This window comes from Leiobunum rupestre, chromosome 2 (genome assembly GCF_980474605.1).
Source record: "Leiobunum rupestre chromosome 2, qqLeiRupe1.1.hap1, whole genome shotgun sequence".
Classification (NCBI taxonomy): Eukaryota; Metazoa; Arthropoda; class Arachnida; order Opiliones; family Sclerosomatidae; genus Leiobunum; species Leiobunum rupestre.
Genome location: NC_143385.1, coordinates 70,870,642 through 70,886,888, shown reverse-complemented (window position 1 = coordinate 70,886,888; position 16,247 = coordinate 70,870,642). Strand labels below are relative to the sequence as shown.

Here is a 16,247-nt window from a genome sequence, read left to right as displayed (position 1 = left end):
GTATATACATCATGATTATCCATTGTCACTCGCTTCAATAAATTTTCAAACCCTTTCTGAAATAAATTACGTGAATTAACGTCCCATTTTAAGTTTATAGTTTAGACATACATTCGGGGTTCTATCCTAAGTAACTTAATATCCAATAAGTATGACACGTGTAGCCTTGTCCATTAGAGAAAGCGAGTGGATTTAATAATCAATTTTAATGACCTACCCAATAATTCACCGCTATTGTGTGAAAATAAGCGTTACTTTTCATTTTCGAACCATTTTCAATTCCTCTAAGCCTTGAAAGTAAAATTCACGAAATCGCTACTGGGTGGCGCTATTTCGTTATTTTATCGACGCCACTGTTAAGAAAGTATGTAATAGGAAAATTACCAAAGTGTCATACTTATAGGGTAAAACTTTACTTATGGTTGAATATAAATTCTTATAAATATAACCTCCGCTATTTTTGAGCTCAAACGTGATCCGCGAGAAACCAAAAGAAATTCTGTACAAAATAAAGACAAACCACGTAAAAATGGGTTTCCGGTGGGGATTTGTGCGTGAAAAATGACCGCTGGTCAAGCCTTTAAATCCCTCTCTCGGTCTCCGCCTTGACCCTTTCAGGCTTCTATCACTTCCGCCGTTTCTTCGTTGACCAACAGAGCCCGCCAGCTCGGTGTCTCGCCGTTCAAATAAATATTTTGGTGCAGAGAGCCTTTTCGTTGCGCCGTCGTCATCGAGATGGCGCCACCGCCGTTCGCCGGAATGACGGAAGCGGAGGCAACGATCGTCTTGGGCTGTCTCCATAGCGACTTGTAGCGCGCGCTCCCCCCCGTTTTGGGGGTATTATTCGTCGTGTTTTGACGCGTTTTCAGTTCTTCTTTCGTGGTTTCCTCGCGTACCAGCAACCCCGCTCCGTTGTTGTTGAGGTGTGGTTGTTGGCTGTTGTGGCCGCAGCTCGAACGGGGATGGTAGCGACTGCTGTAGTAGATTCTGCCGGGTTTCGGTCGAGACAGGCAGCAGCAACAGAGGGTATCCCCGAACGCCCGACGGTATTTTCTCGATATGACGTTGTACAGGATCGGATTGGTCGTGCAGTTGACGTAGTAGAAACATCCTGAGAGATATATAAACAATATCAGTTTATTTAGAATGGAAAACTCGGTTTTCTGTATGCCGTAAATCATTGGTGTTCAAAACCAATCTTTTATGAATCTAAAATTCTAAAATTTTATAATAAAAAACAACAGCTATTAATAATACCAAGAGAAAATAGGGGACAGCGTAGCTCTTCGCCGAGCGCGCGTGTCGCCTTGTTTGAGGGGCAAAAAAATCCTCAAGAGTAGCTGTCGCACCCCCCCCCCCTCCGCAGAAGCCTCTTCACATTTTCATGAGCATCTCGTTTTTTGTTACCGTGCGCTCAAAAAAATAGTTCGTTTTTAATTTTAATTTAAAACCGAGTAAATTATGGTTTTATATGATATATTTAACTTATACTATATTTATAATCGAAAGGCGTGTTAAAACAAGGACAGTAGATACAGGGACGAGAAAGCAGGAAACTAAATTTCGATTTTAAACGTCTTCATATTTACGGGGAGTTAGATGTAAACAAACCGCGGCCATTGTTAAGACGTGGCTCACCATGGACAGTAATATTGTAGTTAGTTTTTACCATTTTGATGTTAAATTAAAAATAAAACTACGAGCGTAATTAAAAAATACCAATTTGTTTTGAACACTTAAGCCTCGTCAAGAACCGCTAAAATTAGGTGACCGCCATTTTTTTTGTTTAGAACTAACTCTCCTTGCGTTTAGGTCGTTTTAGGTGATATATTCCAACAGAGGCCACCAATACACTTTCTCGTCCCTGTATCTACTGTCCTTGGTTAAAAGTAAATTTATATTTTCAAATAGGAAATTTAGATCAAAGGGATATTTCGTCACGTGTTTGCTAAGCTTTGTAGAAGTCTGCGTGCCTGGAGTTTTACAAGTCAAAATGGAAACGCCAGGAATCTTAATAAACCCAGTCATTTTGATAAATAATTGTTGAGTTAGACGAAAGTGAAATTTACAGGAGCAAAATAGAAAAACTACCAAACAGTGGTGCGTTAAACAAACCGTGTAACACTTAGTGAATTATTTATAGACTTGGCCTGAGCAAAGTGTGGCCTACTAGCCCCTGGAAGTAGGCTGCAACAAGCGCAAAACCAAGCAACAGGGACTTTAAATACTGTTTAAGTTGACTTTTTTACGCTGGTTACCTCAATTTGTTTACAAAGTCCTTTTTTACCTATCACTTGAACCCAAACCTTAATGTTCGCTTTTTCCTGCTGCTTGGTTTTGCGCTTGTTGCAAAGTTCCATTAGCTAGTAGGCCACACTTTGAAGCTCTCTGGCGCTCTTTTCCCTCATCGTAGGAAAATGGGGAAAAAACTGGCATACTTCTCAACTCACCCCCTACAACTCCTTCAAATATTTGTGGGATCCGCCATTTTGTACAAAATACGATTTACGGTACGCAGTATATTTTCATCTAGTTACATCAAAGAGTATAAAAACTACGTAACCTAGAGATATAATGACGGTCGAAAGCAGTAAAGGAAGTTGTAGCAACCGGGGGGGAAGGCACTCAGTGAATTTGCACTTCAAATTTCGGTACCGCAGCGCCACTAGGGCAGTATTTAGTACAATAAATAATAAAACCGGAGAAAAATGGCAGTTACGGTGTTGCGGAGGTGCTAAATTTGGAATTTTGGATATTTAATTGTCTAATATCTTACAATTCAAAAAAGTGACAGTAATTGGTTACTGTTTCGTGATTTTTTTAGTTAGAATTTGTGGATTCGTTGTTTCGGTGTTTATTTTCAAAAAGTGAAGAATAAGGCGTTTGTTCTCTAACGTTGCCAAGTCCTAAAGGTAGCCAAGTCCTTAAGGAATTTTCAAGAATGTTGAACTAAATCAAAATGATTGCCACTTAAAACTGCCGTAGTGGCGCTGCGGTTCCGAAATTTGAAGTGCAAATTCACTGAGTGACTTCCCCCCCGGTTGCTACAACTTCCTTTACTGCTTTCGACCGTCATTATATCTCTAGGTTACAAAGTTTTTATACTCTTTGGTTACATCAGGAAAAGTGCAATTTCGTTAGCTAAGCCTGAAGTTCGATATTTTGTAAATAGTTAAGGCCCCTATTATAAATGGAATTTTAACACAACATTGAAAATTCCATCTCAATCAACGGTCATTTAATATAATTATTATTACTCTCTGCAATGACTTCATGTAGCCTTTGTAATTTAGAATATTCGGTATTTGCGCTCGGGTATTTGAGTACGCATTTCCCCCAATAGATGGCAGACGCAGTCCGGACGAGCTTGAAGTTGCTGGCAGGTGCTTCCTCTTAGAAGCACCTTCCGGAAGCATTTTGTCAGTTGGTTTTTGACGTGTTTTGATAGAGGCGAGACTTTTAATATTTAACACAATCGCGTTAGGGATAAAATCTTTCTGGTTAGAAAAAAATCGCGGGGAACAAAAAATTCAAAGCGGAAAAAATAATAGCAAAATCGTATAAATCCCGGAGATTACACGACAATGCCTTTAAGCTAATGCGGCCCGCTGACTTTAAGCTTTTTTACGCTAACGAACTGCACGCTCTAGATAGATTCTACCCTCCCCTAACGTCCATCACGAGCGCCTCTTCCTTTAAGCTTTATTTTACCACCGGGACAATCTTTGTAGACAGTATGTAGTATTATTTAGCCCTCTGTAGCTACTGAATGCAAATGGCGTCTTTCCCTTTTGGTTATCGACTTGAAAAAAAAAATAATATTTTTTAAAATTATTAAGGCTTAAGTTTTGTTTTAAAATAGTAAAGCTAAAAAATAGTAATAAGATTTATTTCCTTACAGTATATTTCTTTATCCCATTGTTATGGTAAATACAACGGGTAGAACTGTATACGTAGTTTTATTGTGCACTGACTGTTCTCCCTACGGGATTACTTAACCTCTTTGTTGTGGTTATTTACTATTTAGAAATGATGTATTTGTAAGCTTTAGGGTTCAAAGAGGTAGATAGAATATTTTGGATAACGTAACTATTTTGTGCTCTCAAATCCTATAATTACAATTGGAACTTAACAAATTCTTAAAATCTTATATCTTCTACTTACGGCGTTATTTTTGCAATGGACTTCAATAATATCTATTCAGTGAATCGACAGTGTGTCAGAATTTAAAGCCCGGTGTATCTAGTAACAGAGGTCATACCATCGTAGGTCTATCATCATAGTGCCCTACGCCAGCGTCCACCTAGCCAGGTCAGGTGACAAATCCAGCATGGGTAGTAGTACCCTACTACTGATGTTCGCACCTTTGACGCGAGCCACTCAACCCAGCAGAAGGTGCAGCAATGGGGGACCATTTCCCATTTCGCACACAGCAGTGGGATTAAGAGTGGATGGTGTAGCAACTCCAGCCGACACCCTACTTACGTAGGGAAAGAGTCAAACCCTTTGGAGAGAGCTCCTACAGGGAAACGACGAGCACACAGCAGTCCAAGTAACCTGGCACAGCTGGCACCGGAGATCCCAGTGTGACTCCAAAAGCCCGGGAAACAGGACCGCCGTGCCCTCATACGGAGGCCCGCCACCCCACAGCAGGCTACCCAATCCGCCGAGGCGGCTAGTTTACACGGACCCTCTCCGTTAGCCTGAGCCGAAACTCAGTTACCAGCCCCTTCCTGACTGAAGTCGGAGGTGGAGATAGGACCATTTGATCAGAGCTAACATCTCCCAGTTTGCCACCGCCGTTTTGGGTTACAAGAGCCGGACCCCGACTCCCCGGTTAAGCCACCAGTTATTGCACACTCTGACCCGTTAAGGGCCTCGGTGAATGGACAGGAAGTATTAATACATAGAGCCTTTACGAACAAGCTACTCTTTATATGGTCCTTGTAAAGGATGGTTTTCCAAAAGGAAAATACGCCGCAATGGCGAGACCGTCAACGCGATAAACGGGTATTAAGCTTAGTTTCCACTAGTGCGCCATAATTTTTAAACGTGCGTAAAATACTCTTTGTACCAAAGCTGAGACACGCGCTAGTGGAAACCAAGCATTAAGCGAAAATATGTTATGCTTGGTTTCCACTAGCTCGCGTGTCTCAACTTTGGTGCAAATTATATTTTATGCACGTGAAAAAAATTACATTATGGTGCGTGCTAATGGAAACCAAGCATTTAGCGAATAAAATGCTTTGTGCTTGGTTTCCACAAGCGCGCGTAACAGCGTTTGTCTAATTTTTGATTCAAACAAAGTTTTTCGCGCGTAAGGGAAAATATACTATTACGTGAGCTAGTGAAAACCAAGCTTTAGGCCTTAACACTGTTTTTTGCGTCAACGCTCACCACTTTGAAAAATGTAAACAAACAATAAGGAAAACATTGTTTTTATAATTTGGGACATATTTGACTAGTTTTGACTGTTACTCAATATGTAAGAAGATTAGAGCACAAGCGAATATTTGTAGTATAAAATAAAATGGTGGGCCTCTTACGTCTGAAGGTTAATCGGTTAAATGTCATGCATTAGCGCCATCGTTTATGATTTAATTGTATAGGGTACTTGCGACGACAATATCTCACGTCATTGATCACGAGGCAAAACGTGACCGCCATGGGCGTCTTAATGTTATGGCCGACCTAAGCGCTTTACCATGGCAACGAACACAAGCCATACCCACGAGCAAAGTACAAATTTATACCCCATTTTCCAAATTTCATATTATCCTTTAGCCGCATAATTTGACAATTTTAATTATAGTACAGTTAGTTTGATTTTCAAAATGATAATTAAACTTTTAATTTGGTCTAATACTTTAAAAAATTAATAAAATTTACTAAATTTATTTAAGTACTCCAAGTGAAATGTACCTGGAAAAATTCCGTTTCGCTAGTCCTGAGTAATTATAGAACGGGTAGTGCGTCCAAATACAAAATCGAGCGATATTAATGTTCGTTAAACCGTAATTATTAAAGTTTAAGACCCATTCATTTTTGAAAGAACTATTAGTTAAAATTAAAAAAATAATTTTCGATACGAGCTTCTGTTAATTACTCTCAAATGTTTTGGCAAATTAATTAAAGGTGGCGCCTAAATCACTAAAAAGACGTTTTTTTATTTTTTCGCATATATACCAGTAGGAAGCCCTTGAACTCTTAACCTTTCTAGTTGTTGATAAACCATGACTTGGGTGTGGATTATTTATTAATGCACATATACTGTCATGGCGTCTATGACTAAAGTTGATGTCACAAAAATACTACTGTTCTATTTTTTTATTGAGAAAAAACTGTCATGGCGTCCACTATCAAAGCTACAGATATACCAAGGAGGATAGGAAGGGAGGCGAAGTAGGAGGGATGAACGCGCCAGCATCCTTGTAAGAAGCTTAGCGCGCGCTCGGCGGGAAAATTTCGGAAAAATGGCGGCAGCACGTAGCGTAGCGGCCGCCATCTTGCCGCCATTTATCCGAAAATTTCCCGCCGAGCGCGCGCTAAGCTTCTTACAAGGATGCTGGCGCGTTCATCCCTCCTACTTCGCCTCCCTTCCTATCCTCCTTGGATATACGTATACTCCTTGTGCAATTTCAAATGTTACCATGGAAACGAAATCACGAGATTCTCGAATTCAGAAACGCACGAGTGATTCGGCGCGGTTTCATAATCCGCTTCAATAACGTGTTTAAAGTTGATGACGCGTATTTCGTCACGAAGTTGGAAGTGACGTAATTTACATCATATTCCGTGAACTAGGTTACATTAAAGGGGAACGGCCAAGCTTTTCCAAATATGGCCTTATTTCCGTATCAAAAGATTAACAAGACGTTCAATATACTAACACGTACCTTTTTTTGTCTTGAAAAAATAGCTTTTGGCCCAAAAAGTTGAAACGAAAAATAACGCCGGGTGTTTGGGTTTGAATTTTCGCCGCCATCTTAGGGGCTGCCGCCAGCGCCCCTAACCCCGTATGAGCGATTTATATATTTTTCGCGTCTTCAGCAGCGCGCGCTTTTACGTTGTTTTTCTGTCTCACCGACTTCTCACCAGATGTCGCGGCGGACGCGCGCTTTTCGATTTCCCGAAATTTCTTTATTTTATTAAAAATTAACCACTCAATATTTTTTTATGCGGTTTTCGCCATAGATTTTAGTTTTTATTGGGCTATAGGGCTATCTAACTGGTTAAAGCTTGACCGTTACCCTTTAAGGAAAATACTTTTATGGTATACTTATGAGGTATTTTGTTACATACGGTATTAAAGTACAATAACCCAATGTAACCCAGGGTTGTTTGATTTAAATCAAATTGATTAAAATAACTTTTAAAATTTTATTAATTTTTAAATTATTGATTTAAATAACCTACTACACTTCAATGTATTGTACAACATGTAGCAATTCCAACTCAAAGCGAAACCCGATTAAAATGGTAATTAAATTTAATTGGGATGAATTTAAATTTTAGTTTACGTTTCATATGCATGAGAATAACAATCAATTTGCCAAGAAAATATTAATAAACTAAAACCAACTTAAAATAGTCAATTTTAAATCGAATAAATCGTTTTTTTTAAATATAATAAAGAAATTCATAAGTAAAAATTGTTTTATTTCCGCTTAAATGGAAAGTAGGTTTAAAAATGCCTTATTTTGGGAAATGTTCGTGAAAAACCGGCAGTAAGTCAAGGAAATAGAATCTATAAATATTGCATCAACCTTGGAACAATGCGGCACAGCGCCACCTAGGAATAAAGGCCCTAACTCTGACGTCATATTCCCAATATCTCGCGAAAATAATCTCATAAACTCGTATCCTAGGCAACGCGAGAGATATAAATATGAATATGATATTATGGATATTAACCACCAGGGGGCATACCTGCAACGTAATAGAGTTTTTCGTTGACGTCACGCAGTCCAGCCGTCCATCCCTCAGCGTCCACGTAGACGAACAGCAGGCGCTGGGCGTGGAAGGGAGCCCAGCAGATGAAGAAGATGACCACCACGGACACTGGAAGAGCAATAACGCGAGAATGTGATTAATTTGAAGGTCATCCGCTGGGGTTGATGAACTCTCGCTCTCTCTCTGGAACCCTTTGATCATTAGGTAAAAGAGCGTGGACGGAGGTGATGAACTAACCAATTAAGTAAAGAACTCCCACTAAAAGTAAGTGAGTTGATTATTGCGACGGCGAACTTCCGTGTTAACTGTTGCATCTGCGAAAAGGTACCCCCTAGGTACTCTGACTAATTTCCATCTTTATGGCGATGTCTAGTGCTTCCCATTTTTATCGGTTCGCGATTTTCTGTACTTGATTCCCATACTCTTGTTTTATATACTTAACCGAGGGGGTAGCCACTTCTGATAAAAATTGTACACCAGATTTTAATCGAAATCTAGCGAAATAAACGGAAATATTTCCGATATTCCTAGAATTACAGAAATATCGAAAATATATCCGTTTATTTCCCTAAATTTCGATTATTTCTTTGGATTTCTCGATTTCCAGAAATATCGTAAATATTTCCGAATATTTCTCTAGATTTTCAATATTTCTTTCGATTTCTCTAGATTCCTAATATTTATCCTGTATTTCTTTAGTTTTACAATATTTATCCTGGATTTTAAATATTTTGTTTTTTTTGTGGATTTCTAGATTTCCCGAAATAATTATTTCGATTTATCACTGTTTGTACAGAAGAATTTCTTCGTGGATCGGCTGTTTAATTTAAAGATGCGTTAATCAAAGATATTTTAGAACGATATTCAAATTACTTTGAACCAACTACGTTCTGTTAACTGCAGTTTAAAAATTGATTATTCTGATTTCGATTCGGTTGAAAAAAGTTTTAATGACAGTTAATCTATTGCGTTTGGAGGCAATAGTAATGTGAAATAACTTAAAGAATTGTCAATTAGTAATTTTTAACCTATTAATTTATCGTTAAATTATAAGTGCGGGATAATTTCGATATAAAAATTCGGAAAAATAATTTCCTAGTTACATGTAATATTACTTATTTTTTACCAAAAATTAATAGAATATCTGTTACCTCATTATGTTATGTACTTTCGCCGGTTCTAATAATCAGCTAGGCTAATACCCTTGGCACCACCTTAGCCCAAGTCATCTAGCGACTTATAATGCCTTTAAACAGGTGGCCGGGTTACAATGCGTACTAGGAGCAACAAACACAACACCCCACACAAGGAGAACGCAACCCGTCAAAAGTCGTGGATTTTCTTGTGTACATTTTTCATTGGTTAGACGCTTTAGTGCCTGCTGCCATCGGAAGGGGAAAACTCGGAAATTGTCTTCCCCCTTTTCGTAAAACGCTCAGCGTAAAGGATCATCCAATGCGGTCTTCTTGTGTTTGTTGCTCCTAGATGCGTAGGAAAGTGGTGACAAGCACTACACGCCACGCGAGCCAACAGCTCCCTACACTTACTAGTACCGCTTACCTCTTCTAGTTTTTATGTTAGGAGGTTTGATTACGACTCTCTAGTTTTTAAAACGCGCAACGATTTTTCTCCCTAAAAATTAACTCAACATTGTCTTTATCCGCAAGTATAAATATACAAATTTTTGTTTTTATATAACTTAGAAAATTAATAATCATTTTTTGAAAACTTGAAATGAAGGCTATTTTTCTCAATGTAATAAACCTATATTAAAATTGAACGGCTTCTTACGTATTTGTTAATAGATAAAAACAATTGAAAACCAATTTAGTTCAGTAATAAAAGGACTTTAATTAAAAAAATTAATTTACTAATTTTAATTATTTAAATTAATGTAATTTTATTGCGTAACTAAAGAACTACTCATCATTTCCATTGTTTAATTAAAGTAATTTTTTATGTAATTTAAGTGGTTTTTCATTGTTTTTATCTATTAATTAACCTAGATAGCACTCCTGCACAATAACGCGAAAAGTGGGGATTTTGGGAAAAGCAAGACTGTCTTTTGGGTATCATTTGAATTCATCTTCTAACCTGGTAAAGATGAATAAAGCTTTGATATAACCTGTATATGCTCAGTTAAGTGTTTTTTTTTCATTAATATTATTTCGACTAACAAGGAGGTCTTTATCGCCGATTTCGTTCAACCTCGGGTGGTAAGTAGACCTTCGTGTAACTTGAAAATCCCTAAAAGTGTGGGCAACAATGGGCTTTCGTTTTGCCATGCCAATCGAAAATGTTTTTGACAACTTAAAACCTGATTTTCTCTACGAAAATTAACATGGGAAAATCGAATATTTAATATTTCTCCAAAATTTTTAAGTTTAATTAATTAAAAACAGAATTCAGAACATGTGTAAATTTTTGTAAATGTATGTCAATTTGGGCAAATATACTTAAATTGGGTAATTTGTGGAAAATTTGTTTAAATATGGGTTAGTTTATTTAAATATGGGTTAGTTTGTTTAAATATGGTTTGGTTTCTTTAAATATGTGCTAGTTTGTTTAAATATGGGTTAGTTTGTTTAAATATGGGTTAGTTTCTATAAGTATGGGTTAGTTTGTTTAAATATGGGTTAGTTTGTTTAAATATGGGTTAGTTTCTTTAAATATGTGCTAGTTTGTTTAAATATGGGTTAGTTTCTTTAAATATGTGCTAGTTTGTTTAAATATGGGTTAGTTTATTTAAATATGGGTTAGTTTGTTTAAATATGGTTTGGTTTCTTTAAATATGGGTTAGTTTCTTCAAATATGGGTTAGTTTCTTCAAATATGGGTTAGTTTGTTTAAAAATGGGCTAGTTTGTTTAAATATGGGTTAGTTTGTTTAAATATGGTTTGGTTTCTTTAAAAATGGGTTAGTTTCTTCAAATATGGGTTAGTTTCTTCAAATATGGGTTAGTTTGTTTAAAAATGGGCTAGTTTGTTTAAATATGGGTTAGTTTATTTAAATATGGGTTAGTTTGTTTAAATATGGTTTGGTTTCTTTAAATATGGGTTAGTTTCTTCAAATATGGGTTAGTTTCTTCAAATATGGGTTAGTTTGTTTAAAAATGGGCTAGTTTGTTTAAATATGGGTTAGTTTGTTTAAATATGGGTTAGTTTGTTTAAATATGGTTAAATACACGTTAATTTTCGTAGAGACACTCGGGTCTACTTACCACCCGAGTATGAACGAATTTGGAGATAAACACCTTGGGTGACACACGTCTAAACTATTATTCTGAACATCAGTTCTTACCTAATAATTTGAGAACTTTCCGGGACGAGCTCTGCCTGCCAGCTTGACCTCCGTGATTCTCCGAGATGTGTCGGGTGACCTTGGACCTTTTGAGTTTGAGCCCTATCTTGACGTAGAGGACGACGATGAAGGACATGGGCACCACGAAGAAGACGCAAGAGGAGAACAGCAGCAGAGGCATGTTGCGGTGGTTGTTCTCGACGGCCATGGCGCAGAAGGCCGACTCCTTCAAGATGCGACCGCTCCTCTCCGGGTAGTCGATGTAGTTGACCGTGGTCAGCACGGCGAACGGCACAGCGGAGACGCACGCCACCACCCACAACGCGCTGATGATCTTGACCACTCTGGACAAGTTGGACATTTTTTGTTTGAACAGCGGGTGGCATATGGCCAGGTACCGTTCCACGGTGAAGGCCACGATGGTCAAGACCGAAGCGTTGCTGGTCATCTCGGACACCAACGCCCTGAGCGAACACGTCGTGGCTCCCAGCACGTAAGGGTACTGACGCCAATACACCCACAGATCGTTCGGCAGCCCTGTTGAAGAAAAACATTTGTATTAACTGCGTACAAATATTGAACGTAATTTATAGAATAAATTAAAGTAACACTTTTTAAAAAGCATTTTCTCTGCGTAGGTCGATTTCGTTAATTTTGGACAATTTTTTCAATATTTCATAACCTATATTTTTGGCACACGTATCTTCCGTGTCTGTAAACGTTTAAAAATATTTCGTGTCCATATAAGTTTTGAAATATCCCGTGTCCATAATTTTTTTTAAATTTCCCGTGTCCATAGATGTTTTGAAAATTACCGTGTCCATACAAGTTTAAAAAAATTCCGTGTCCACACAAGTTTTAAAATTTCTCGTGTCCATATAAGTTTTGAAATTTCCCGTGTGCGAAAAAGTTTTGTAATTTCCCGTGTGTTTACAAGATTCAAAATTCCCCGTGTCCATACAAGTTTTTAAAAATACTGATTGCGTACAAGTTTTAAAATTGCCCGTGTCCATACAAGTTTTGAAATTCCGGGTGTCCATACAAGTTTTGAAATTCTTGGTGTCCATACAAGTTTGGAAAAATCCCGTGTCCACACAAGTTTTGAAATGTACCGTGTCCGTACAACTTTTAAAATTTCCCGTGTCCGTACAACTTTTTAAATTTCCCGTGTCCATACAATTTTACAAATTACCCGAGTACGTAAAGGTATTAATTTCCGTAATCTTAAAATTAAAATTGTTAAAGAAAATGATAACTTCGTTAAATTTGCATATATATTTACAATTAAAAGGCCTATACCTATAATGTCTTACAAGCTTCGATCAGCTTTGCCGATCAACTTGTAAGACATTAGGCCTAGGCCTTTTAATTGTAAATATATATGCAAATTTAACTAAGTTTTATCATTTTCTTTAACAAATTTATCTAAGAATATAGAATTGCGGCCCTTTATGACAATTTAGTCTTATAATTGTCATTATTCAAGTTTGTTCAGGTTGTTTCTCAGAGTAGGTTTTTCTTATAATGTATTATCCCCACTTAGCAATCTGATCTTCAATTGTACCTGATTCATGATAATTCTAATCACCATGCATTTAGTAATCTGACTTATATGCTTAGTAGATATGTTTTAATATCGTTGTAAACACATGTTGAATTTTCGAACAGAAAAGGCCCACAAGTCATTTATGACTTGGCTTCGATTCTCTAACAGTGTAATATAAATCTAGCCGGGTTTCTATCATGGTTTAAGCCCTGTGATTTTTTTAAATTTAATTTTCTTAATTAACTAAAAATTATTCCAAAATGTTTGTACATTTTCTTACTGAAATGATTTTACATTTTCGTACCGAAATGATTACATTTCTAAAACATTTACAAGGTGACCACATTTCCTATATTTTCAATACCTTCCTATAAATTAATTGTTTTCTCATGTAGTATATAACCCGAAAACATTCCATCGTCATGTATTTATTATATATATATATTCATCCTATATTTAACTTTATTTTATCTACTGTTTTTCGATAAGAATTCTTATTTTTACTCATGTCTTCCTTCTATATTTTCCTTTATTTCGCTTAGGAATTTTTTTCTTTAACATTTTAGAGGCATTTTCCTGGTCACCCTGCATTTATACAAAATCAAAATCGAAACTTCGTTCTGGTGACACTTGTAAAAAACGAAACTAAAACTAAAACTTTGTTCTGGTCACGTGAGACTTGTAATAATACTCAAATTAAGTTTTAGTTGATTGGTAATATCATAATATTGTTTTATAAGTTTGTCACTTTGGGGAATATTTTACTGAGAGCTAGTAACGGAGTGACGTCATCACAAGAAGAAAATCTCCCCCTAGCGAGGCGCTGCCAAAGGCTACGTGTGACGCGTTAGCAAGCGGACGCAAAACGGCGACAAAGCCCGTAATTTAGTCTGTCTTCTGAATAGCTCTCAGTAAAACTTTTGCTTACGAAGAATAGGAAATGTCTCACTTATGCAGCAATCTTATATACTTATGGTTATATTTATGCACGGTTAAACTAAAGCGAGAAATGGATTAAAATAAAGCAGTGTTTATAAAACCTGATTTAAACCAAAAACATATGGTTTAAAGCCACAAAACCGGTTTTTGGGTTTTTTTTTAATATATAATAAGGTGAAAGTAAATTAAAAAAACAGTGATTAAAATTTCCAAATTAATTTAATTAAGAAAGCTCAACTTCTGTTTGCCTATTTACGATGAATTCAGATTAGTTAGGGTTTAAACTATCTGGTTTGCGTTTGGACCCGTATCAACTGATATGATAATATCCGAACGTTAATGCGGCAGGCACACAAGACCGAAATTACATGTCTTCCCTAAGAGTTAAAATATTATCATATGTATATTGCTTTTTTATATTTTCCGAAGATGTACCGAAAAAGTAGGTCTCTAAAATAAATCTTCAGCGAAAGATGGCGTTACTGTGTTTACCAAATTTACGACTATCTTCGCGGGAAGAAACTGGGTCAGCCGAGTTCCTCATTAATTAACGGCGACATTTGCGTTTCAAAATCTATCTTGAAATCACACGGATTCCGAAAAGGGAAAGATATCCCGAATTATTTTTTTGGTTCTGGAATTCTCGTTTAAGTAGATTAGTCAATCCATTTCCGCATCGTCGCCATTTTATAAATAACTAGAACCATAAGTTTATAATATTTTAACATAAGTGAGACACTTCCTTTTCTTCACATGCAAAAGTTTTACTGAGAGCTATTCACAAGACAGACTACATTATGGGCTTGGTCGCTGTTTTGCGTCCGCTTGCTAACGCGTCACACGTAACCTTTGACAGCGCCTCGCTAGGGGGAGATTTTCCTCTTGTGATGTCGTCACTCCGTTACTAGCTCTCAGTAAAATATTCCCCAAAGTAACAAACTTATGGAACGATATTATAGACTTATGGAACAAAATTATTGACTTATGAAACAATATTATATACTTATGGTAGAACTTCGGTGGTCATAAAAACAAGACTCTGTGTTTTGAATTTCTGCTTGGTTTATTTTTGTCTTGAACAAACCAAGAATATATTTAAGGAGAATAGTTGAGACGAAAAAGTCAAACAAGTCGAGATACTTGACTTTGGACGTAAATTCGAAATAAGAATCCTTGAGAACATGTTACTATTTACTTTTCTAAGTATTTTTACCTCTCCGAGGGGACTTTGTACCCTAGGAGGGGTTATACAACCACCATGTCTGTCTGTCTGTCTGTCTGCGTACCCAGTTTCTTAGAATCAGGGAAAAGGTTTTTCCAAAAGCGCCCTCTTTTTGTCATTGGGTGTAGTATAATTTTTTAATCGGCCGGGATTCGAAACCGAGCCCTCTTGCACGACAGGTGAGCGTTCTACCGCAGAACCACGTATACAGTTACGCTTAACTAAAAATTAAAAACTCTTCCTAGGAGAGGTATATTTTGGCTTGCCAACTTGTTAAACTTCGTTTTGTGTACATAGTTTGCTATTTTCATAGATGTAGATTTAAAATAAAAACCTGTTTTTCTCAAATAAGGGCTTATAGAATATCTTGACGTTTGCCCTCAGGTAGCATATATGGGGCCGATTTCTTAGCGTAGTCTACAATCTACTCCATGCTCGAAGAGATAAGTTCATTCCCTTTAGACAAAGTTAAATCAACCCGGTTTCTAATTAAATCCCTAAAACTGACGTCTTTCGACGAGATTGAAGTATAGTTATAAGGAATACTTATCTCTTAGAGGTACTTAAATACTTCTGGTTATATAAAAATTTAATTTAATTCAAGCAATTTTTCTGTGTAACCACTCGAGCGTTCAAAGCGTTACAACTCCAAGTGTACTGTACGTAAATTACTCCGAAAAAAAAACGTTCGGTAAAATATTGAAATTACATTTCGTGCGGACAAGAATGACTTTAGGTAATAGCTAACTAAAATAATGGAAGATAGTAAATCCAACCGTCGAATACTTTGTAACGAAATTTCATCTACTGCGATTTTTCATAGCATTCTTTGGCGCATACGTCTATGTTTACTTTTTGTGATTAAAAAACAGACGAACTATGAAAGGACGCATGCGATGCGGGTACCAGATACTAATGCTATACTTCCATATTTTAAGGTACCTGAATGCATTCTTGGGATTACATTGTTCATTCAAGCAAACAGCTCCATTTAACCGATTCCCAATCGAGCAAACAGCCCCATTTAACCAAATCCCATTCGAGCGAAGAGCCCCATTAAACCGAATCCCATTCGAGCGAACAGTCCCATTTCACCGAATCCCATTCGAGCGAAGAGCCCCATTAAACCGAATCCCATTCGAGCGAAGAGCCCCATTAAACCGAATCCCATTCGAGCGAAGAGCCCCATTAAACCGAATCCCATTCGAGCGAACAGTCCCATTTCACCGAATCCCATTCGAGCGAAGAGCCCCATTAAACCGAATCCCATTCGAGCGAAGAGCCCCAT

The 16,247-nt window shown here is 37.2% G+C and overlaps 1 protein-coding gene across 1 annotated transcript in view; it reads right to left on the bottom strand.

The window, feature by feature from the left end:
• Positions 1-614: 614 nt before the first annotated feature.
• LOC149958917 (neuropeptides capa receptor-like) overlaps positions 615-16,247 on the bottom strand; it is a 68,958-nt gene continuing 53,325 nt past the window's right edge. The window contains exons 2-4 of the mRNA XM_090167288.1: positions 11,253-11,789; positions 7,930-8,061; positions 615-1,111 (exon numbers count right to left, since the gene is read on the bottom strand). Coding sequence (XP_090023414.1) covers positions 615-1,111; positions 7,930-8,061; positions 11,253-11,789 — 1,166 coding nt within the window. The remainder of the gene's footprint in view (positions 1,112-7,929; positions 8,062-11,252; positions 11,790-16,247) is intronic.